General features: G+C 36.4%; 1 protein-coding gene across 26 annotated transcripts in view; it reads right to left on the bottom strand.

Moving 5' to 3' along the window:
* Window positions 1-25,441, bottom strand: part of CaMKII (Calcium/calmodulin-dependent protein kinase II) — a 102,279-nt gene that overhangs the window by 56,125 nt on the left and 20,713 nt on the right. For all 26 annotated transcript variants that reach the window (XM_067352727.1, XM_067352732.1, XM_067352726.1 and 23 more), the window contains exons 2-3: window positions 18,710-18,804; window positions 10,481-10,540 (exon numbers count right to left, since the gene is read on the bottom strand). In XM_067352727.1, the coding sequence (XP_067208828.1) occupies window positions 10,481-10,540; window positions 18,710-18,804 (155 nt within the window). The remainder of the gene's footprint in view (window positions 1-10,480; window positions 10,541-18,709; window positions 18,805-25,441) is intronic.

The following is a 25,441-nucleotide window of genomic DNA, read 5'->3' as shown; positions in this document are numbered from 1 at the left end:
TAGGTTTTTAGATAAATGCAAGACGTCTCTTTTGTATACTGACACGCTATCAAATATAAGATTTAAATTCTTTGCTAGCAAATGCTCGCGGAGATTTACAAACTCTTATTAAAAACATAAAACTTGCCGCTCTCCAGTTTAGTCAACAAATTAAATTTGCAAATTATTATTGCTTGCAACTGTTCGATTATTCCACAAAATATCCAAGAAGTAACAAGAAATATATATGCTTTTTGATTGAATACCTGAAACACTTTATGCGTAGGTTATCTCAAATATGATACCTTAATCGTAGTAGCAAATTTCTTGATAAATTTCAAATAAATTTTTTATAGAAGAAAACAACTAGCTTTGTTCTTGCCTAATTCATTTGCATACTTGTCTCACCATAGCTGGTGGTGTTTCCGCCGCATTGCGCCGTTTTCTATGCGTACCTATAGCGAGATCGATCAACGAACTGGGTTGCAGCCGCTATACCGTCCTAATGAGAGTAGAACTTTCCTGAAAGATATATCACTTTGCAGTTAACACGCGATACAACAACTCACTTTGGCGTTTCATCGACGCGAGGTCTCACCAATCGAGCGAAAACCGGTATTTCCGATACCAGCTGTCATCCCACATTCGCGACGAGTAAAAGAACATTCATTAAATTGTATGATGTGAATACCGTGAGATGAATTTATACGAGTACCGTTCATCGAAAAAAAAAACAATATTAGTTAGATGTCTTTCTCGATTCTCGATCGATTAAGGTATTTAGCGATCATGCTAATGATCGAAATAAATTTGTAAAAAGTCCTCAGAATCTATTAGTAATATCAAATATTAAGCTAAAGCAACAGGAAATACATTTTGATAAAATAATTTTGATCTATAATTGAATTAAACCATAAACGTGATTATGTATATTAATATTATCGCATTAAAAATATTGATATTTGGTAAAAAACCAAATGTAAGAAAACGGGACATAAAACGCACGATATATTCATGCGTTATATAAATATTATAAACTCCACGAAATTATTGTCAGAAAAAAAATAATTTTGCGAAATTATTCGCTAAACTTGTTAATATTAAACAAATAATTTTTATTTGAATTCTTGAAACTCGTGATTAACAATGAGAAGCAATAAATATGACTCTTTACACTTTCGTCGCACTCTACATCTTTGGAAGGATCGAAGGGTCATAGAAGACCGGGCTCATACTCTCTTTCTTTGATATCGTGCCCAATCCAATAAAATTCAAACGGAGATGATAGAAGACGAGTACGAGCATTATCGGAATACGTATCGAGATGATAAAGAGGTACGACAAAAGTTTTCTCACTACACGTGGTGTCGATAGCTACGAGTCCAAGTATGCACGCATCAAAGTTCATCGAATACATCTTCTGTCCTCAGTATCCTTGTTAAGTAATCTTCAAGCTCGTGAGAAAAGCGAAAACCATCTCTCTTCGTCCTTTGATCCCTCCTTCGATCGATGGGATCAGAAAAACGCACTCGGATATACTAAGGCAAATATTATTGAGAAGAATTTCTATCGACGGAAGAAAATTTATTTCGATAGAAACATTGCTATCTTGCAGAAGAAAATTTCAAGAATAAAGTTTGAGATAAAATAAAAAGAATATTTTATAACAAATTAAAAAGAAAAAAAAAAAGAATATCACAATGCATTTATGTAAATATGAATTACTCGTGCTGATGCTAGGGCGACAATGAACAAAATCGACAGAACGATAACGACTATGGCAGCAACGACAAGAGAGGAGAGAGAAAGATAACTAACACACAAGTATCGATCCTCGAAGCCGCACCTCGACGTAACTGTGCGCGGCGCTTCAGTTCTCGCTGCGATTAAATTTGCAAGCTCGAACCATGTTCAAAATAATAACTCAAATATTCTTAAATAAAAAAAAGCAAAAGTAATATTAATATAAAATAGAAATTTTACATTGTGTACATTTTACAATTTGTGTTAATATATTTTTCTTTCTTATAGCTTATAGATAAATGTATCTTCACGCGCACGTCTCAACATTACGCTCATCGCATAATGTTGAGAACGAGCCCATGGTTTTTTGCGAACAACCACCGGTAGCTCACGACATGTTTCTTCTCATGACACGCAACCGTATTCATCACGCGTGTGGCACGAAAGCACCTAAGGGAAGGATGATACACTGTAGAAAGAACATGAGCCATCGTCAGAGGGCAAGAGGAGAATGAAACAGGTAGGGACCGAAACGAGTTCGACTGACAAGCAAGATTGATAGGTATCACTTGTTGACTCGGACGTGAATTTTCCGTCGCACGCGGAACGTCGTGATTCGCGTATGGAGGACGACGTTGCGATTCATCGCGTTCGCCAAGCCTGATCGGCGAATAGAGCCATAAGATGAATAAAAGAAATGTTCGCCGGTCCTGGCCTTTATGAATTATGGAATTAGCACTCGCGCGGTAAATCTCAGCCTAGCCTAACAACCCGCTTCTTTACCTGTCACTAAGAAAACTAATGCAATATGAACATTACGCTCATATCTGTAATCATTACCTGTTCGGGGAATAAAAGCGTGCAAGCTGAGTAACGTCGAGTTTTTATTCTAGTGATTTTGCGCTCGTCAACATTAAGTATCTTGCAAAGCAAATGTCGAATTAAATTTCGGAAAACAGATTTTGTTTACGCGTGAAAATTGAAAGTCAACGGATATTTTCATTTTGGTAATTTTTTTACCCTCAATATGACATATCTCGGTAGTCAAGTGGCAAAGCAAATTTCTATTGAAATAAAATTCGCTTGAAATTAAATAAAAAACCAGACTTTTGTTTCGAATAAAAACACCGTAAAAAACATGGTGAGTATTTGATTTGTGGCATTTTTTCGGTTATCCATATTAAATATAACATAGAGACTATGTTTCCGATTAAACAATCAGTGTTTTAATATTTTGTAGCGTTTAGCGTAAAAAGATGTAATACACGATAACAAATTTCTTTCCCGATAAAAACAACACGCTTTATATTTCTCTACTCAGATAATCTTGTGTCAATTGCCTTGTTCGAAACATCATCGGCTTTCTGTTGTAAAGGATTAACCAACGTCACAAATCCTTTTCCGTTCATACATATTATTTATTTCTGCAGATAAACGCAGCAACATAAATTATTACATTATCGTTTATTAAATCACCGTCTTTTGCGCGCACAATTTACGAGTACCACTTAACATAATCTAGCACGCGAAATATTCGGATCGTTTTATCAGCGGCCCTCACACACACGCGGCAATCAATATAAATTTAATACAGTTGGTTTAATATACGTAAGAGGCGATTTATCGAAAAATTGCACATATTGCGCGAATACCTGTAGGAATTCTAGCAAAAGTTAATCGTAAATATGTCTTTGAATCAGATAAAAGCTGATTAAACGATAACCGACTGGGCTAAATACGAAATTCGAGAAGATCGACAAAGCAAATTGCAGATGCTCTTGTGGAAGAATGCCAGGCAGACTCGGTTCGGTCGAATGCCGAGTATTGATCCACGTTCTCTTCTTCGTATGCTTTTGTTAGGGACTCTCCGAGATATCCTCTGCAACGAGGATATGGCGATGAAACGAAACGATGCGAGAACACGTACTCGTACCGTTTGCTTTTATATCCCGCTACGACGGATACGGTGCTACAATGTACTTCGATAGGAGGTCAAGGTTTATCGCGAATCACACGCGCGATCTTTCAGAAAATTCATCATCCGATCATCTCACAGGATCGTCATTGTTGAATATTTGGACAAAATCGGAATATTAGTCGATACTATAGATATAAGATAGAGAAGTAAAAACGTAAAAGCGAGGACGTAAAAGTAAATGCTAGCCTCAGCTAACTGAATGGGGAGGAAGTTTGTTATTATTAAGTTGCCCCCCACCCCATACTTTGATCGTTATTTCCTGCTAAACGATTTGAGCAACAAAATTCGGAATCGAACATGACATGGTCACTACTGACAAGATACGTAGAAAGATAAACGATTATCTTTGCTTGGAAGCGCGTATTGTCGATACAATCTCAAATGTTCCGATTATGTGTTCCGTCGCTGCAATATATTACAAATATTGTACAATCTTTTCCCTTGGATCGATAAAATTCGTTTAGAAACGGACAAAAGAGACAAAGTTGCTCGACCGTTCGATTCCTTTCACATTTATGACGCGACAAAAAAATGCGATGAAAAGTCCGTGCACTGTCCATTCAATTAATAGAAACATTGACTTCGCCGCGCTATTGAGCGCGGAACCATTGAAAACAAGAAAAATATAAAATAACGCCTGTAGATTTACCGCTTCGTGCTTGATTGCGCGACGCTTACGCATCGTTGACTACATTGACGTAGTTTCGCTCGATAATAAATTTTATAATATATATATATAGTGATATAGTATTACATTTACACATTATATATTGTCGCGAATCAATGTTTGACAACAATATATGACTGATGCCACAAATATGCCGTTTCAGAAAACCCCCCAAATTACTCATCCGCAATCCGGATCTTGGAAACATTTTATGCAATTTAAGAGAGTTTAAGACTGCTAATTCTCGCAGCAACAAAAAGGCCGGTTAAATAAGCAAATTTTTTGGCGAGTCGGCAATTGTTCGTCTCCCGACTCGACTTCGTCCAAAAGCAAACACTGTTGTCGATCAACAACCAACGCTGATACGGAAATCTTCGCGTTCGAGTATTCGTCACCAGAATTGGTCGCTGTTCGACGCGAATCCGCGCAGAAACGCGTGTGCGCCAAAAATTTCCCCCGAGATCACGCGCGACCGATTGGCTCGTATCCAGCTTGTACGTGGATTGCGCGCGATTCGTTTCGTACCGTAAAACACCGGTGTGGATTGTGCCGCTGCTGGTTCAAGGTCGCAACCGTGTGCGTCGCATGTGCGGATAATGGGCAATTTCCGTTGCTTCCCAGAGGAGTGAGAGATGAAAAATTGAAAATACTTTACGGTCGTCTCAAGCGATTAGAATTTTGCCTGGTAAATTCAACGGATTACCTCGATTCATGCAGTAACAAAAGTTACGAGTGTCAATATTATGCGACACATCTTCATTAAACTATTACAACATTCAGATTGAATGGAAAATGAACAAGTTCTTTTTAAAAAAATTATATGATATCCACATCAGATATTTCAATTGTTCTTTCTTACATTCTTTCCTAACATTTCGGATCTAATCGAAAACTTACAATTTGCTAGACCAAAAGACTAACAATAGCAATGATAAACCAAAAATAATATTGCACAGGGTGCGTAGCATTATTGGATCATTATCGGATCGACACACGCCTACAAACGCCCCCTCGTCAAATTAACCAACTATCGAGCGCGGTAAAGATTACCACTGGAACGAAGACGCGCATCGCGTCTAAGTGAGAGCTTTTGTACGCCGTAATAATCGGCGCACCGAGTCGCATTTATATCAATTAGCAGCACTGCCGTCATTAGTAAGGCGAAGGATTCAAGCACGGCGCCCATCGCGCCGTTTCAGCAAACTTACGAGAGCACGAGTGAGACGGTAGTAATTATCAACGCATTTTCCGTTGGAATGAAGCGTCTATTTAAACCGGGCGTTCGATTTGAACTGTCGAGACTAAATTAGTCGACTGTAGATCGAGTCTGACACGATGAGACTTTCAATCGGATATACGCATGATCAGGGGTCGCTTAATCAAGTACGTCGCAAAAGATCAAGGTTCAACGAGATTGTTAGTAAACCAATCCAGTCTGCGCTAAGTAATACAACTAATTAATAATAAAGGCGATAATAATTTAACCAGTTAATTCAAGCGATTTTCTTCTCGAAAAACAACTTGATCTATTTAACCAAGAAATTAATTTCAATTCACCTGCAAATACATTAACAACTTGCAACGTGTGGCAGATGAACGTGCCACAACGTTGCTAAGAGTATTTGCGATAAATTTCTCATTACAACATACGTAAAATAAAAATGTAAATGTATGCGTAAGACTGCGCTATTGATAATTTTGCAATCGTGACTTTTCCTATCATCCCCATTAATGTATGTACTCCCATTTCCGGGAGTATCGTCGCAACGAAACTACTAACGATAAAAATACAATTGTTGTGGGCATTCGACGCGCGGTCAGCGTTAACACGCGTTTCATGTTACTGTACTATGAGATCGATATGTTTTTATTGGCCATAAATTTTCTACGATCATTCTCGTATATCTGCAAATTGCCCACTTACACGCGAGTCGAACGCCTGAGGCAAGCGCAATTGCGGAAGTGGTCGTATAATAGAAAACCAGTACTAAACTCCCGTGTGTGCCCGGCAAACGAGCAAGGCAAGCTACGCTCTCCTCATTCCCGCGGGAGCGATCGTTGTTATTGTTTCAGGTGGGTAGCGAAGCCGTACCGGATTAATCGGGGTCGTCTAAATTAACGTTGTAACAGCGCGGCACAGGCACAGGCTTGCATTTGCCTGCGCGACATGCGTTCGCGCGATACGTTATACATACTTGAAAGAGATTACGTGAGAATCGCGATCGAAGATAGCGCGTGTTCGACCAGCGTAACACAGAAGAACATGATCGATGCACTGCACTTTGTCCATTCGTATCCAGAACCTAACCTTGTTAAATGTGAAACAAACATTGCAATAAAATCGTAATAAATGCAAACCATTCCATTTGCGCTTCGTTGTGACTTTGGCGGCACAAGTAGTGCTTAATTATAATAACGCCACAGAAAGATTAACAAGATTGATTTCGTCAACTTGAGAAATTAGTGGTACAATTACAATTTCCGTCTTCCTTTTTATATTTATGTAATCGTTGCGCGTGCATGTGCCTCTAAATTAGTTATAATAGTCTCTGCATTACCGCGCGCTAATCGCGTTTAATACCATAACTTTATTTATAACTTTAACCTTTCGATGCTATAACAGAAAAGTGAAAGGTAAAATGTGTAAAACATGAAAAGTATACCTACATAAAAGATATTAGAGAGTAAAGTCTGTCTTTTAAACTCCAGCGACGTATCTTTCAGCAAATTTGGAGTTTTATTTTTCGCTGCGAGAACGTAAACTTGAACATAGATATACAAGGTTATTGAACATTAGGTACATATGCATTTTAGGTTACACCTCACCGATTTTGTCGTCATTTTTAGATGTGTTGTAGGGGAGGTTGTTCCGAATAATTCCCCGTTAAAAATTAAGTAGGGAATGGCATTGGTTTAGGAGATGTAACAAATTTAAAAAATTTCACAATTTTAATGCTCTTCTTTTGGTGTTACAAACTGATATTACAAACAGTCAAGTGAATAATCTGTTATTATTTGATTAAAAGAATTTGTTTACAACTTTAATAAGCCTAAATAAGCATTAAATTTCAATTTGTTATATCTCTTAAACCAATGCCGTTCTCCACTTGATTTTTGCGGGCAATTACTCAGAGCAGCCTTCCTTACAACACATTTAAATGGCGACAAAATCGTTGAGATGTATAACCTAAGATGCACATTTACCGAACATTGAACATTAAAATATTCCAGCAAACTTGAGCTTAAAATGCAAATAGGCAATGGAACTTTGTTCTTTAGCTAATTTCAAGTGTACTCTCCACTCTATGAGCAAACCGCAACTTGAAATTTCCTTACCGCGATATCTAACAATAAAAATTCCAAAATTTGCAAAAGAAAAATAGTGTTTAATTAAAGATTCTTTTGAAAGAAAAGTTGTGTCCAAACTGGTCGAAGAACAAATACTCAAGTTTAATCATAGTGAAATAATCATAGTAAAATAATCGTCACTGACAAAAAATTTTCAATCTCACATTCATTCTACTCATGTTTCAGTGTGCTCATTAAAATTTGAAACTTACAGTTTCGAATGGTAAACCACCTTTACCATTATAATCTAGATTGATCGCCGTGACATTTTTCAACGATGTCTTATTAAGACGCCGTCGTGTAATCCGCGGAAAATCAAATTACACGGAAGCCTCCGTGAGCTGCAGAAGCGTGTCAAATCTAATTCGCGTTTCTACTCTATCTACGCAGCAAAGACTCTACAAGCATATAGAGAGAATATAGCTTCAAGTTGAGTTATTTAAAACATCTTTTAAAATATCACTTGCAATTAGCCTTTAAAGAATAACTTGTCAAACTTATCGTAGTCTGGAAGATTATTGCTCTAAAAAATGTTTTAGAGCAAAATAATCTGCAAAATTGCAAATACTTTAGATAAACTGTAGAAAGTGAAACAACTCTGAGTTCTTGGTCGTTTTTGCACAAATTATTCAGTTATCTAAGAACGCGTCTTCATTATAAAAATTAGTAAAGTAGTAACTTCAAGTGTATGATCGATAAACGTTCCGGTAATAATCAACGTAATTTAATAAATCGTATTAAATAATCAAGCGAGACGAATGACTCATTAAGCATTTAATATACTTAATGTGTAGTAAAACATAATAACAAAATTGTAACAAAATTCCTGCAAAAACGATCAATAATTCCACAGTCGAGAATATAATGACGGGGCATGAGATTAATTGCACTTGGATACATAGGTACATATACCATATATGTATGTCAAATACGCGGCAGAACGGGATGCGATTTACATTTTATCTAGACTTTATCTAGATTACGCCATACATGCAACATTGTGTGCACGGTTTATTCATGATAGTGGAACAATATACTGGAACGGTGTTTAATTTTTTCCATTATTTTGAAACGCCATTTAAATATCGCTTTATTTATCAAGAGCTTAGAAATCTTGTATTGAATTATTACGTAAAGCGGACATTTTTCAAGTCGACATTTGCAAAATACAAATCAAGTCACGCACCACTTGTAAGTAAAAGCGTGAGCAGCGAATAAAGATGGGTCTCTTATCAATTATTAATAATACATAAATCAAGTGCGATTCAAGATTAGACTCAATATTTTCATAACAAATGTGTGTTTGGCGCTATGCTTATTACGACAATTTAGCTCACAATATTAACTTGACAATATCTTTAGTATCAACAGAGAATTAAAGATCTGCGAATAAAAGGTGTGCAAAGAACATTTATAAAATTAAATGCAACGCGCAGAAATTAATTTTTATGGCAATAAATTTTTATACAATTTTTTATACAATACTGATTGATTAAATAGTTTCTGACGAAATTTTTCCTTTTTCACATGTCTCCATGCGGAAATTAATGCGTATCGTGTAATACATTTTAGCAGGATAAAAAAATGAGAAATTCTCGCGGTTTTCTAACCGAGTTTAGTCGAGAAATTTGAGTCTGTAAGAGATGGTTAACGAGAGCTCCTACGGCTTAACGGTTGAGAATATGCATTTAGATCTCATAATCCCAAATGCAATCTATCCGCTATCTCTGTCTTTCGTACTCTATTCCGTCCAGGGGCACAGATATTTTCTGCCACTTGGCCACACATTGATCGATCGACATCTCTTCACGTATGAGCACATAACATGTCCGCAAAAGTCCGGAAAAAGACAGCGCGCAAACTTTGCATATTAGAATAAAGACGGAACAAATATTTGCCCGAGAAATCTGTCACGACTTCGTGAAAGAACACATGCAAGCACTTTTGCATTTCAAAAACCATTTACTCGATTAAATATTTAATAAAATTGTTATTACATTAAAGAATAAAAAATATTGAGAACATCAAAATGTAAAAGTGAAGTAATAATTCTTTATTAGTCATTTTGCTTTTCTCTCTCTCTCTCTCTCTCTCTCTCTCTGTCTCTCTTGCTTCATTGAATTCCATATTGCATATTATTTGCCTTCAATTTGTGATATTTATCGATATAATGCAACACGATTGTTATAAAAAAATGTATTTAAAAAATCACAAATGGCAATTCAATAATATACGAGTATATAAGTATCGCTCGACAAAAATGTTAATATTGCAAAATTTGGAATGTCACAAAACTTGAATAATGATTTAGATTAAATTTTAAGTAATATAAATATCAATTATTTTTTTTAATCATAATGTTTTATTAAATGCTTTGCCGTGATGAAAATATTAAATTTTAATACGCGATCGTTGTAATTTATCATGAGAGATAAGCAGTGATTGCAGAGGCTGCACGTCTGACTAAAGCGTGCGGTATCTACTTGCGCTGTCTGCCACGTACAATGTGATCGTGTCACGTGCAGATCATTCATCATTTCGCCTCGAAACATCTACCTACTCCTAGGATTAAGTTCTAAGACACTCGCCATTAATATCGATTAGTAATTAAATTTAATTATTCCTTAATTGAGATAAGCAGCGTAAAATTAGAGTACGCAAATGTAAATGCTAAATTATAATTTCTTCTATATGTATTATCTTATGTGTTGCGATTAAATTCGGTGCATAAAATGAGCATAAAATTAATGAAAACGGTGACTTACCAATATTTGGATGCTGCAGTTTTCTACATATTCGCGCTTCACGCTCAAGTTTTTGGAAATCTGCAATAAAGAAATATATTTCGTCAAATATACATACATATACATATATGCATTCATCTATGCAGTATATCATAATTTAAAAGTAATCAATAAACATAATTTGAAATTAAATAATATATGTAAATATATGAAATGACCTATTGCTTCTTTTAATAATTGGTTACGTTTTTACAACCGTGAAAGAGAGAGAGAGAGAGAGAGAGAGAGAGAGTTTACCAATTACATATAATTATGCAATGTTAATTACGCGTGTTTACGATTCAAACGTTCGATCGATCGATATTATTATAAAATCGAATTTTACTATAAAGTCTCTCAGAATTTTCTCGAAGCTAATTCATTAAGAGGCACGAGAAAATTGCATTTACCAACGGCAGAGTCATTTTAAGAATTATTTCCCGTTACTCTTTCTTACGTATATTCTGTGCCTGTGTGTGTTGCGCGCGCGCGAAATCGACAATCGATTTTCGATTAATATTTGATGGCCATTTGATGAAAATAGCTCGGGACGATCCTGACAATGAATATCGCAGTAGCGAAAAAAGTAGAAAAATAAAGTTTTTCTTCATTATCTCGCGCTTTTTAAGTTTCAACTTCAAATACATAATTCCTTTTGTTTTTCCTTCTAACAAATAGATTATTATTGTGATATATATTCGCTAAAGTTAGTACAAAAATCAGATATCTTTTGCAATACCGGTTAAATTTTTGCATATGAAAAAGTTTGTGTTTTTATATCGGCATGATAGGTATCCTTTTTCTAATTCCAAATCATATTTCGCTATAAGTAATATTATGAATATAATCAAAATGTTGACCGATGTTAATATTGACACGATCGATACTTGAAAATTCTGTGGCAGCAGTCGCTCATAAGTTTATTAAGCTGATCGTAAATTGCGAAAACGTGCAAGACGTCTCGTTTTGTTGTTATTTTATTGTGAATTTATTTTATATATAATCTTTACGCGGCCGACCAGCTGCGAGCGAACGCATTAATTATATTGTACGCCAAATGATATCAAGTGGAATCGTTTAAATGGCTCTTTAACTACTTAATAGATTAAAATATGAATTGTACGCATACCGAGTCAATGTAAGATTATCAATATGATCTCGGTTTTATATTTTATTATATAAGAGATCTAATTTATCCATCTTCCCATGCGACAATATAATTTTAAAATTACTGCTTTAAATAAATTAACACAAATCAAAGAAGAAAAATTTTTCTTAATGTATCTGCATGGTCAATAGATGACTTGCAGTAGAAAAATTATTTTCACACAGAAAAAATTTTGGTTTTCATAATTTTTCGCAATATATAATCGCAAATTGTTTTCCGCATTATTCACACATCATAATTTAATTATACATATAAAAAGATAATAATTCCTTGGATGTCATGCAGACAAATGCTGCTAGGAAACGTGCTCGCGAAAGCGTAATACGCAACAAGATACACAAATTGATCGATGGCAATGTTTCAGGCTTGAGTGGAATGACGTAACGTTGCATTTGACGGTGTAGGCGTAAGTTGCAACTCAATTACACCCAAACAAATCAGAAACGTACAGAGAAACGTTCGCGACAGTGATTATCTCAAACATGTCATTGTGATCAAGATTTCACTTGCGTCTTATTTTCTCTCATGCATATTCGCACGCGGAGTATTATAATAATACCCATTTGTGCTCTGTGCAAACAAAGCCGAGCTTGTGCAAAATCTGTTGCTGTAATTTTTTCTTTCGCCTATTTAGCCTTTTTCTGACTTTTGTCAAAACTGTTACTTGTAACAGAGTCTTAGACTCGAAGCGTAGTATCTCGCAAAAAATCGAGTCGCATAACAAAAATGTAAAAAGTTCTCTGCATATATCGACAGCATCAATTTCAATTCGCGGTGAAACGTTAAGAACCGATTCATCATCTCGATTAAACGTAGGAATCGTGAAAATTCGCTTTCTTTCTCAAATAAATTATTTATCATATTAGTATTCAACAAACGGCAATCTGTTAATCGATAGAAACGTGTCTGAATAATAGTCCTTGCGATCACCTTCACTCACCCGATAATTAACGCGATCCATAAAAATATGTATCTATAAAGAGAGATAAAAATACGAGAGGAAGGTTGCACGATGCGCATACACACATTGTACACACACACACATACACACATTCTCGTATGTGTGGGGATCATTTCCAGCAGGTTACGCAGCAAATAAGTTCGTTAGAAAAATGTATTTATTTATTTATTTTTATCTCATTATAGTGCACTGTGTATGCGGTATCTCAAATGTATGCGCGTGCATCTACGTGGTGACCACGTAAAAAAGAAAAGTGTTCATTAATTACATCCATCAGTGAAAAAAGAAACGCAATTTAATAGGACAAGAACGCTATTCCTTGTAATAAATGTAGCAGAAATAATACACGGCACACATATTTGACACTCGCGTGCTACATCTTTCACGCATCTGTCATACGTTTCTCTTTGCCCGCGATTGCTTGCTTTATTCCCTCCCTTCATCTATCCTCGATCGGCATTAAATGCCTCGGAAAAATTTAGAAACTTGACCTATCGAGATTCTACAAAACTAAGCTTATTGAATATCCCTAGACAAAGGGATATGTAAGAAAATTAATTATATTAATAGTCTTTACAACATTTGCCAAATTATCGCAATAAAATAGTAATAACTATGCATCATACGCAAATGTTGATTATTGCTACAATTTTCGTTTGTCTTCTGATTAAAAATGCTTAATATCTTACGATCAAATTGTAAAATAAAAGTTTATGTTACACGATTCGCATCTTTGTCAAAGTAGCGCTATCAGTTTTGCAATTTAATAGGAATTTTACGATAATCACGCGTTTTATGTAGATACGCTCTGTAATGCCCCACACTTTTGCATCGTTAAAAGGTTTATCTTTTCCGCCGCAAGGCCGATCCTTGAGAAGCATCCGTCCGACGTGCATACTTCCCAACCGATGGAGCACGAATGTCACGAAAGCGTCAGTAATGAAAATCGCTGTCCGTCGCGGTTCGCTTATGCAAGCCGATCGCGAAGCGACTCGCCACTATAGAGAAAGTGCGGGACACCCTTGATCTATCGTGCGTGATAAGGTTATTGGAGTGATGATGCATTTTTTCTCTCTCGACCCGAACGGCAATGAAGGCATATCCCGTAATAGGCATCGCGAGAAAAATGCTGCGCCCTTTCTCATTAACACACGACAAATAAGCATTTCAAATACGCGTTTCGTTAAACAGGATGTTTCAGCGAAAAAATCTATTAATAGTGAATACATGGGCGACTTTGAAAAAATAACATATTTTCGAAACAAAATTTCATAAAGAAAAAGTAAGTAAGGAGGCTACATGGAATATCAGTTAGAAATACAAATGTTGATTTGTACGAGTTTCTCTAACATATCCCTCACACATAAAATCAATTGAGAGGAAAAGTTTCAAAAGACAGACAAAGAGAGATCAAATTGGAGATGAAAAGTAGAAACGTAACAAATGCCGGTGTGCGCGTATGTCAGCATGCAACACGGACAGCCTCCTCATGATTGCGTCTTTGTGATCCAAAGCCGCAAATTAGAAATTCAAATAATGGCGCATCGTCGACGAAATTTGGATCATGCCGCTTGATTAATTATTCGTTGCGCCGAAAGCAACCAATTCCCCGTTACTCGCACAAGCTTCAAGCGACATCTTTCGATACAATAACTTCGGAATCGGAAAAAGAAGGCTCGAACGATTTATCAGTTCTATTCGCGAATAATAATAAAATGCTCACGAGTTTTGTTCTTGCAGGCTTGCAGATTCGTATAACGATGCATCTAACTCTAACTCGAATACAATCTATAGTTCTAGCTTCGATTGTTTCTAACTACTTTACTTTACTTTGTGTAATATCAAGTTCTCCTCGCACGTTTTTCTATCATTCTCATAAATTACCGGTACAATTTCTGTGTCGGTTCCATTCGTTTCTTTTTTCTGTAAAGACGTATTTTTGCATTCTATGATAAATTACTACTAGTCAATCTGAAACTAACGACTAAAGAGAAGAAAAAAATAGTTACATCGTATACGGAATTGTATCGAATAAATCTAAATAAACACGATGAGAAACGGATAATAATATAAAATAAACGGTAGATTGTTATTCGCAGTTTGTTACAGATTATTACCGTTGGGATCGTGTATTTTTAATCAGCCACCATTCTTTCTGTATTCGATCGAGATTGCATCAATTTGCACATACCAATTAATTCAGCATCGATTGCATCGGTTATCATTGCAAGAATGATGTGCTGAAACGAACGAACAAATGACCTTTTGCGCTTTCTCGGGATTATATTTGAATAATTTCAATGTATGAAAAGCGGTCACATATGTGCATCGCAACGCGCGTCCTGATAAATGCAAAAGAAATTCTATTTCCCAGCGAAACTGCAAGGAAGTATAACGATCATACAATCAGCCGCGTAGTCTCGAAACTTGAAATGATGGAAGACAATCAAGCGAGTCAAATTGTGAGAAAATCGAGGAATTTCCCTTGCTCTCATAACGATTGGTTCGCGCAGCTTATTATTTCTCTCTCTCTCTCTCTCTCTCCTCGCCGTTCTCTAGGCACGAGTTTTATCCGTTGCGCGAGGCGCATACGCCATATTGCGGAGGTCGTGGCCTTCATTAGGTCAAGAGGTCATTGGAGCAAGGTCGTCATCTGAGCTCAACCGCACGAGAAAACAATTCTTATTGAAGAAAGTGAGAGAGCAAGAACGAAAGAGAAGGAGGGAGAGAGATGAACGAGAGAGAGAGAAAATATAGAAAGATTTCTTCCTCTTTCACTCTGTCATCTTTTACCTTTTACCCTCGCCTTGCGCCTCGGCGCCAAAGCCACTGCCAAAGATAGATTTATCTCGCCGCATCGTGCCCGCAGAAAATGGCTATAAATTGAATGAGAGAGAGATGGGGGGGAGGGGAGGGGGAGGAAACGAAGAACGGAAACGGGTATGCTGGCTTTGCAAAGGAAATTATGCAATTCCAAGTGCTTGCAAGTCGCTCGGTGGTGAAGATGAGATGCAGACCTCCTTTTTGTCGATGCCCTCCCCGCCCAATGCTTACTTGTGCACAGAATTGAATCTTGATCAAACGATGTAGTCCGCTTCAGAAAAATCCATCAAGGACAATATGCCGTTACAATTCTATGCGCATCACAAAAGTTCCGCCGTCACTTTAGTCGTAAAAGCGTGAAATATATTAGTGATAAAAATATGATTGAGACACCGTTTTCTCACTTCAATGTCTTACAGGCAAATGTGAATAAAAATAAAAAGTTAAAGATAAAAATAATTTTGCAGCAATATCGACAAACATCTGTCGTATATGAAAACTGATATACAAGCCTTATATATCACCGCAATATACTTGATGCAAATCATTCCGATTAAATTATCCAAATTTATGAGTTATTTAAAAACGCTTACAAAAATAACTTCCGAAAAAAAAAAATACTTAAAGTACGAAGGGTACTCGGCGGAGAAACGAAGCCAGCAAAATTCGCCTGGATAGATCAGAAAGTCGTTTAAATTGTTCTTTAACGTCTCCATTCCCTTTTTTTTGTTTCTTTTGCTTTCATTTTCTGCGAAAATTTTTGCCCTTCCAATTTCAAATGTGGCACACGCCCCTCGAGGATGCTTATCGACATCCGGAATTCTAAAGATATGGTCGTGTCGTTTAATCGGGAGTTTCAAGTGCCGCTTTAAAATGAATAGCCTTGAGTTCAGAAACAATTAGTACTATCACAGAAGTCATATCTTTCTAAAAATTTTCCACTGATTAAATTCAAATAATTTGTTCTACAAAAAATCATCTCTCTCTACCAATTAAAATAAATAAAAAAACTCTGTTATATTATAAATCTGAGAATGCATATTATCATTTCCGTCAAAGAACGGAACTATTTTCCCATTGAAAGATGAAAAGTTTTATTATTAAAATACAAAAAGTTACGAAATAGTCCTATACTTTTGCTGAGCTTTTCCAATTGTTACACAACCTTTTTAATAAGCATGATTTCATTCACACGAGATTTAATGTAAAGAATTAGTCGCACTTTCCATTGTTTATAACACGGCGCGATTATTTGGTCAACGTATCATTATTGTCTCATTATTTCACCAATTGTGAATATTACATTACGTCCGCTCGACGAAATTTCTTTTGCGGCGGTCAACCGCAATGCGTTTACATGTATATGAAACGCTAACCGCATCTGCGTTGTATTCAAATTAGAATAACGTGTTAGGTATCGTTTGGATCGTTGCGCCGTATTCGATGGTTCAATCGAGTAATCAAAACAATATTGCGCGCATTAACTGTTCGATCCAAATTGTTACGCGTAATTATTTTCAATGGTCACGTGTTCTCATTTTACGAATATTCCCACTAGATTTACATGTTATATCTTGCTTTGTAATAAAATTGCATTTAGATGCAGGTTCTATAATTTTGTGAAGCTAAGAATATTATTTATTATTTGTTTATATATATAGACTTAATTTTTTGCATTATCATTGAATTGATCTCTAAATTTTCGATAAATTTCTATAAAAAATGGAAATATTAGTAAAACAGCTATCACAAAAAGGTTTCCTTAGATAAACGGAAATAATTAAAGAAGAAACGTACTCGAACATCGCATATTCAGGACGCAAGACACTAACTAATTCGTCGAGTGGCGGGCAAAGTTGCGTGTAAAAAGACAAAAGAAAGAGATTGAATTCACTTTACTCGATTACATCACGCGTATGGCATCGTGATGTCGCGCGCTTCCTCCCCCACTTCCACATTTAATGGTTCAAAACACTGTTTCCTCTACTGCACGCAGCACGAGTGCAGTTGAATTCCAAAAGAGATCGCAATAAGGATCAGGATTTCAGATAAAATAAAATAATACACTAAATATTACGCCCCACAATGATAATTTTATAGTAATTCGATCTAGCGCGTCTTTGCTACAAATATATTTACGTCATGTCAATGAAAGCGGCAAACGGTCTTTACACTCGTCACCCTGAACGATTATATTCTTTTTCTTTCTTTTTTTCCCCTCTTTCTCTCTCTCTCCCTCCCTCCCCATCCCCCCTCTCTCCATCTCTCTTGAATAGTACTTCAGACTCGAGCTTGAAACGCACCTGAACGTGAGCACATTTGAACCGTGGAAATTTTTTCACTTGAAGCTTAATTTCATCGACAATCGTCTGCGTAATTTCATGTCCACTGACAGTTAATGTAATGCATTTTTGCGATTACAATGCCTTAATAATAGCAGACACCGTAATTGTCGCATAAACTTTTGCACATTTAAATTAAGTAAAGTACATTGAGAAAAAGAAGCTTTCAGTAAAATTTCTAAATATTAAATTAATATTCACGAGAAAAATCTTTCTCCGTCTTCTGTTATAGGTAATTGCATCTAGCAATAGAGGATATTTGTTTTGTAGCATATCTACTATCTATCCTCTGACAGGTAGTATTTTGTACACACGCGATTTGCGATTACAACAGGTAGTTAACTGTCGAATGCGCGAGGCGTTCGGGCGTTCGGGTTATCCAATGATAATGATTTATCGATTCTAGAAGGATTCGTGGATTTATTCGCTTATTAATATTTCCAGTGCATGCTGCGTATAGCTCGCGTGCCTCAGACAAACAACCAACTTTGAAATTACATACCCCAAAGTTTAATACCCCGCGTCTAACATATATTACGTAATATTATGTATAGATATGCGCGAACCACTATAAACACGTGTAATCTCAAAGTATCTACACGTATCTCTATCTCCCCTTTCCATCTCTCTGCATCACATATTAACTCGATATACGTTCCAAACGTTGCCGCTGAAGTAAATTTCACGATAATTGTGTATATTGTGAAGCATTAAATTATTCGGCAATTAGCACAGCCGATGTAGTTGGCGAAGCAAAACAAAACAGTTTCTTAAAAACAAATGTAGCTTACTGGATTGGGAGAATCCTCGTTCACACGATAATATACCGAATTCAAACCGACGTAAATATTCGATCGCGAATAAAATCCGATCGATAACTCAACACTTGAGTGCTTACACGTGACTACTCTACTTACCTCTGTTCGACAGCTTTTTGGTGTTGATGATTTTTGCAGCAAACTCGTGACCGGTGCTCTTTTGTACGCATCGTCGAACCACGGAGAAGGCACCTCTGAAACAGTCGCAAGAACAAACATCCCGTTATTTGAGTTGCAACATGATTGTTCTTCAGCGGAATAATACTATGTGCGCAAATGTACAGGCCTACGCTTGACATAATTCGAGATATATGGATCATAAAGCGCAATATCCTGTATAACAAATAAGAGAGGTACGGGTTCTCGCTAATTTATTGTATCGAAACTATCATAAAAGCTGTGAATATCCGAAAATAGAGAGAATCCAGAAATTTAAATGCAATTACATGTTGTATTAGCAATTGCAAAATACATCAAGTCGCATACTTTGACAAAGTTTAGTTGATGAAAAGAAAACGTGCGAACAATGAAATAAATTCATTTTTCACATGTTTTGCAGAAGAAGGGTCGTGAGAAAAAGTCCTCGAGCCTACATGTATTTGTAAAACTATTGTAAAAATGATGAAAATACATTAAACAATTAATGCGTCTGCATCTATCCGCATTAATGGTGGAACTAGTTGAATCAAATTCAGTAATTAACAGTTATTATCGATATTGTAATTGTGTTTGTATCGACACAAACGCGTTTGATATTCAATATTAAACTACCATTACACATTAACATTTCACTGAATGAAATAGGTAATCCAATTAATCTAACCCTTGTCATCAAACATTAGACTGCTCTCGAATTAACAGATTCGCGCTCTGTGATTCACCACAGACGTACCACAGATGTACCACAAAAGATTTGTCTTTAATCATCTGTATCGTATCAACACTAATATTTATGTATTGTAGATAATTCTGACCATAGAGTTTTCGTTAAGTGGTGAAATCACTACATCTATATTACATTGTTTTTTTATTTTAATCTCGTAAATAATATATTTTTTTACAAATTTTGGCAATATTTTGCAACATCTTATATACCATAAATATTCTCATCATATCAACAAAGAATTTTGATAAAAATAACGTTGCAAAATTAGGTTTTTACATTAAGAAGACGACAATTTTAGCCAAAAGACAAATGGTTTGCATCGAGATTTAATATTAATAATAATATCGACTATAATAATATCGATCGATTTTGTAATTTGCAAGAAATCCTAATAACAATGTCATAACCTGGCAACATTGAGATTCTACAATTCGCTGTACACCTCAACCACTTTACAAATACCACCTTAAATTCGTAACGATTGCGATTACACGCTGATGACGTTAGAAATATATTTGTCAAAAGCAAGATAAAAAGCTGACTTGATAACAAACTGGCGATTACACTTCAAGTCCGAGAGACTGCAAGTATGAGCCTTCCGCAGAATTCATAGTCGCATATATATGGCATCTCTAGCTACCCGGAAACGAAACTTTCTCGATTACCCACTCCGCGCAACACACACCGCGGCGTATATCGGCTATGTATTGAAAACCGCGTGCACGACGCCGGCGAAACTTTGGCCTGCTGAAGTTTCCACGAGCGTTCTGTAGCGCCGTCGATCAAGGCGGCAGATTAGCGACTACAGATTGCTCATTGAACGAGCATTCGCCGAGAGACCTAAATTGCCGCTTCTCCGCAAGCGCGCAAGTTGCGAATAATGTCTATAGATTCGAAATTTGTGCGAAAATCTACTATTATATTATTCGTGGACAGTCGTCTGTCGCCGAAGAGTATTTCTTCATCAGTGAAAATCAGAAAAAGACCGTAAAAGAGATTTCGTCCTGTCGAGAATAGCAAAATGCAAATTGCTCGAAAAGCATTTAAAGCTCAAAGAATCGAAGAGCTTGAAAAGATTCAAGGATACGAAAAAAATTAACAGAATGTAAAAAATATTCTAATATTACGAATTAAGTTGTTTCTAACTAAATGAAATATATTCATAGCGATGTATCTACTTTGAAAGTAATGTATAATTTATCACAATATAGTCATCATCTTGTAATATTTACACGTGATACTTTGCACATTCGTATGCCATATGCACATGGCACATTTTACTCTATAACACATCATTTGGACTTCCCCGCGTATATATTTATTATTATCTTGTGCCTAATTCAATGTAAAACTATCGATCAACTTATCGTAAACGTAAACTTATCGATCAAAGAATACTCTCGCATTGTATATGTATGTACAAAGTGAAGAGAAGATAAATAAAAAGAAACAATCGACGGCATACCATGTAATTGGCTTTGGATCAAGTAAGGATTAATTAACTGACGACTGATAGCTCAACCGCAATTTATTTCGATGGAACAATGCAGTTACCAAGATAGAATCGCGAAACTTGGAGTGTCGCCCTTGATAATGATTGAATGATTACCATGGATAATTGATAGAATTTATTGCCGTGTCGATTCCTTCTCGCATGTAAATCGTTAAGCATTACGAACTCGGACTAAATAAACTTGAGTTTTCTGTGCGCAGCAAAAGCCACGATTTTAAATCACATTGGGTTTTACAAGAACGATTGTAATTCCTTTCACAAGACAGTATTGTTCAATGATTTCCTACGCGCTTTACAGTTTCTTGTGGAATCTTTAATTTTACTTTATTACAACAGTAGAAATTAATTTTACCTGCCAGCTGTAAATTTACATACGTATGGAAATTTTTATTAATGAATGTATCAATATAAGAGTATCTCTTATACATACATGAAGAGATGAGTGTATAATAAAATGTAATAAATGCCAGGTCTTTAAGTCATCAAACGTTTTCGTTTTAAATGTATTAAATGTCAATAATATATATTACTGATTACATACAATAGTTTAATATGACGTCAATAGATATAAGTAATATAATAAAAAGAATAAATATCTGTATGAAAAAAGAGCAAACAAAAAATCCCGAATTAAAAATTTTATATATGGATCTTTCGTAGCGAAAAAATTAACCTTGCCGCAGAATACCCGAAGATACCCTTGAGATCGGCACTAGTCCTGCGGGCGGCAGTGCCGTGTTGCATCCAACGATGCGACGCGATGCGACGCGACGCTCTGCGTCGCGACGACCACGCCGCTCGGTCTGCCCGGAGGAAAAAGGGCGAGGCGGGTGCTTGGCTCGTTTCCATGACGACCAATCATTACCGGAGATTGTGCCACCAGCTAGTGCGCTGTTGGTGCACATAGTCGCTGTCGCCGTCGCTGTCGCCGTCGCCGTCGCTGTCGCTGTCGCTGTCGCTGTCGCCATCGCCATCGCTGTCGCCGTCGCCATCGCCATCGCCGTCGCCGTCGCCGTCGCCGTCGCCGCCATCGCCGTCGCCGTCGCCGTCGCCGTCGCCACCGCCACTTTTCCAACCCCTCTCATAGCGGGTAGCTTTTCCGCTCACGTGCTCTTTACGAGATTATACCGCTGAAGCACGACGACGACGATTATTTAATGTCACGCTACTGCTCTTACGCTGCGCGTCATTCCCTTCGGGTGCATGTCAGTCTCTATCAGCTTAAATTTTATTAAGTATCGATGCTTCGATTAGTCCAGTCTGGAATATCACATATATCAATACTGACGTAATAGAAAAGAATAAACTTTAACAAACATATACGTTGAATTTAATAAACAAATTTAATATTGAATTGAATTGAATTTGATAAATGGAACAGTATTGCGTTGTTGTTGCGTTGTTGTTGCATTGTTGTAGCGTTGTTGTTGCGTTGCTGTTGCGTTGCTGTTGCGTTGCTGTTGCGTTGCTGTTGCGTCACGGACGCAAAACACAAAACGATCGCAAATTCTACGCGCGGCGGAAACAACAAATTATGCGACGATAATATGATGATTAATAAAAGAAATGCTTGAATAAAACAGATGTAACATGACTGCGCGAGAAACATGCGTGCATAGAAATTGTGCCTCGGTGTTCTCTTTTGATGTAACGCAAAGCAATTTTCGTTTCGTATTTAACTATACGAGGACTGAGAGAACAAAAATTGGAAATTAAATACAAAGAATGATATTACGAATAAAAAAGGTCTTTTTAGTTTTGTTTCATTCATATTGAATGATTCCGTCGGTATAATTCTCCAAAATTAACAAAATAGCTCAAATTAGATTAACATCTCAACAGACACGTCTTGTAATCAAGTAATTATGTAAGTAGGTACATATATTTCTCTTTACAAATATAATTATTACATTAAATGTTAATATAAAGCTATTTAGGTATGCGCATCATTAATGCTGAAGTGATAATGTTTCGAATTATTATCTCTACCTTGGACTATTTCATGCAGTAAAATCAATGTATATCGGTGTTACTTCCTATACAGAATATGCAAGGAAAACTCTTTCCGTGTTAAAAATAGCGACACGGAATACTCCCTCTAGAAGTAAACCGAGATAATTAATTTAAATTTCTAAATTTGCGCAATGTATCACCACATGTCATGGCGATGTTTGCATCCGTAAATTAACATAGAAAGCTTTCTTAAAAGTAGCGAGCGATGAAAGAAAGAAGAACAAACGTGAGGTAAGAAATAAAATATGCGAAACAAGGCAGAAGATACGATTCTTTTTTTCTTTAAATCATTAACTCTTTTAGTACCGCGACTTTATTAAGACAAAGGATCTGAATTTCTTATCTGGACTTGACACTGTATAAGTATTTTGTCAACATAAAATATATCATATTTTTCAGAAAATTCTCAAATAAAAGAAAAATATATAAACATTCTCAAATAGAAGAATTTTATATGCAAAAAAAAAAAATAAATAAACTGACTTGGCTGCGACGAGGGACTCGGCATCTAAACTCTTTCTCTCCTTGCATTGCCTAATTTCTTTCCGGAATGTCCTTCCGACCAACAGAATTCTAATTTAACTGACGGAAGAGGGAAATAAATATACGAGTAAAATGTTGTTAAACAATCATGGTTAGCACTAAAGAATGCAATTATTGCTAAGGGAAAGTCTGCGTTAAGCGACTGCTGCCTTCTAGATAACACGAGTTCTGAAAAAAATAACACGCAAAGAACCTCTTTCGGCTAATGCAAATCCAACTAATAACAAAGAGAAATATACAATATAATAACCAGTGAACTAAATAAGGCAAAAAACTAAGCCGCAACAATCCGAAAACGAGTGTTGTAATCGCGCAAAAGATTTACTCGGTTCGTCGCTAACTGAGACAATCGCTCCGATAACTCGACACAATCACTCATTGGCTCCAGGTTCCTATTTTTCATTTTGTGAATTTGTCCACTTGTAGGAATTTGAGATCTCATGAGTCTCGAAGAACAAAGACAACGAAAACAAAACATGTCACGAGTTTTTGCAAGCTTTATTATTTGTACTCATATTTTGAAAGAAACTAAGTATCTACCTCTACATATAATGCGAACAAAAACAACCGTAAAGCAATGTCTTTCTTTCGTTGACTTTACATATTAAAAAATGAAATAAATTTTTATGACAATCTTAAAACTTTTGATTACGTCTTATATTTTCATTCCAGAAATTGAAAGCACAATCCTGCATTTTGTCACAGACTTATTCTTCGCGAGATATTCCGCTGCAAAGAATAGCTCGAGATAAAGAGAAAAAATATCGATGAGGAAAGGACGCGTAAGACTAATAACGAGATAAAAAAAGGATACCTTCACGCAAAGTACAAGGTGGAGATGTTGCGGGGAAAAAACGTGAGAGAAGTGAGGGATGCAGAAAAGATGCATGGAAACGGAAGATGTCGGCCTTGAAATGAGTCGGCTCGCTCGTCGACGCGGAACTAGAACGATCGACAATGGATCATCAAAGAGAAGCATCGACGGTGACGAGGACGACGACGGCAAGGACATCGATGAGGATGATGAGGACGACGAGGACAACAGTGATGCGCTCTTGCAGTATCGACAGACACCTTTAAATACCCGCTTGCTCTTGAATCGACATACGGCTCGCTTGCTCGCCATCCGAGCTTGTGCGTCCTTAAGAGAGCCTTTCTTTCTTGTCCCGATCACCCAACAGTATCCCATCATGCTGCCTTTTTCGCCTTCCATATTGCTCCTCATCGCCCCCCCCCTCTCCCTCACTGAAACGATCCTGCAATCCTACAGCGATTCGACTACTAATGTTTAGTTCTAACCATGTGTGCGTAATCTATTAACGAAACAAGTTATGAGAAGATTTACCTTTAGTTTGGATAAAACCCCTCTTTATCCGATTATTTTGCCATTTATCTCAACAATATTTTCAATTAATTATTATAAAATAAAATTTATTCCTAGGATTTGATTTTATGACAAATGTGTACAAAAAATTAACTATGAGAAAAATAACAGTGCTTACACAAGAAAACAAAGTAGTCCACAGTATTTTCAATCAGCCACGAATAAATTGCGGATTTAAGCAACATGATGATCGTTTCGTGACGGAACAAATATAAAAATTCTTCTTTTCGCCTGATTCTATATTATCATTAATAACTACCGATTAATCATTATTAATTCTAATGAATTTTCGTTAGTTGAATTCCGCAGCGAGACCTCAGCGATCGACTGGCGCTAAGGCAGCCGAAAATAGCCTTATTCAATTTAATTTTCGATCTCGAGGAAACTCGTGGATAAACTAATCGACCGAAAGGTATCACTAGGAGAGAATAAGGGAGAAAGAAAGAGAGAATCAAGGAAGCTTTAATCGGAGCTGTATGTCTTACAATGATA

This window comes from Linepithema humile, chromosome 4 (genome assembly GCF_040581485.1).
Source record: "Linepithema humile isolate Giens D197 chromosome 4, Lhum_UNIL_v1.0, whole genome shotgun sequence".
NCBI classification, from domain to species: Eukaryota; Metazoa; Arthropoda; class Insecta; order Hymenoptera; family Formicidae; genus Linepithema; species Linepithema humile.
The sequence above is the reverse complement of the archived record's forward strand: the minus strand, read 5'-3'. Positions and strand labels throughout refer to the sequence as shown.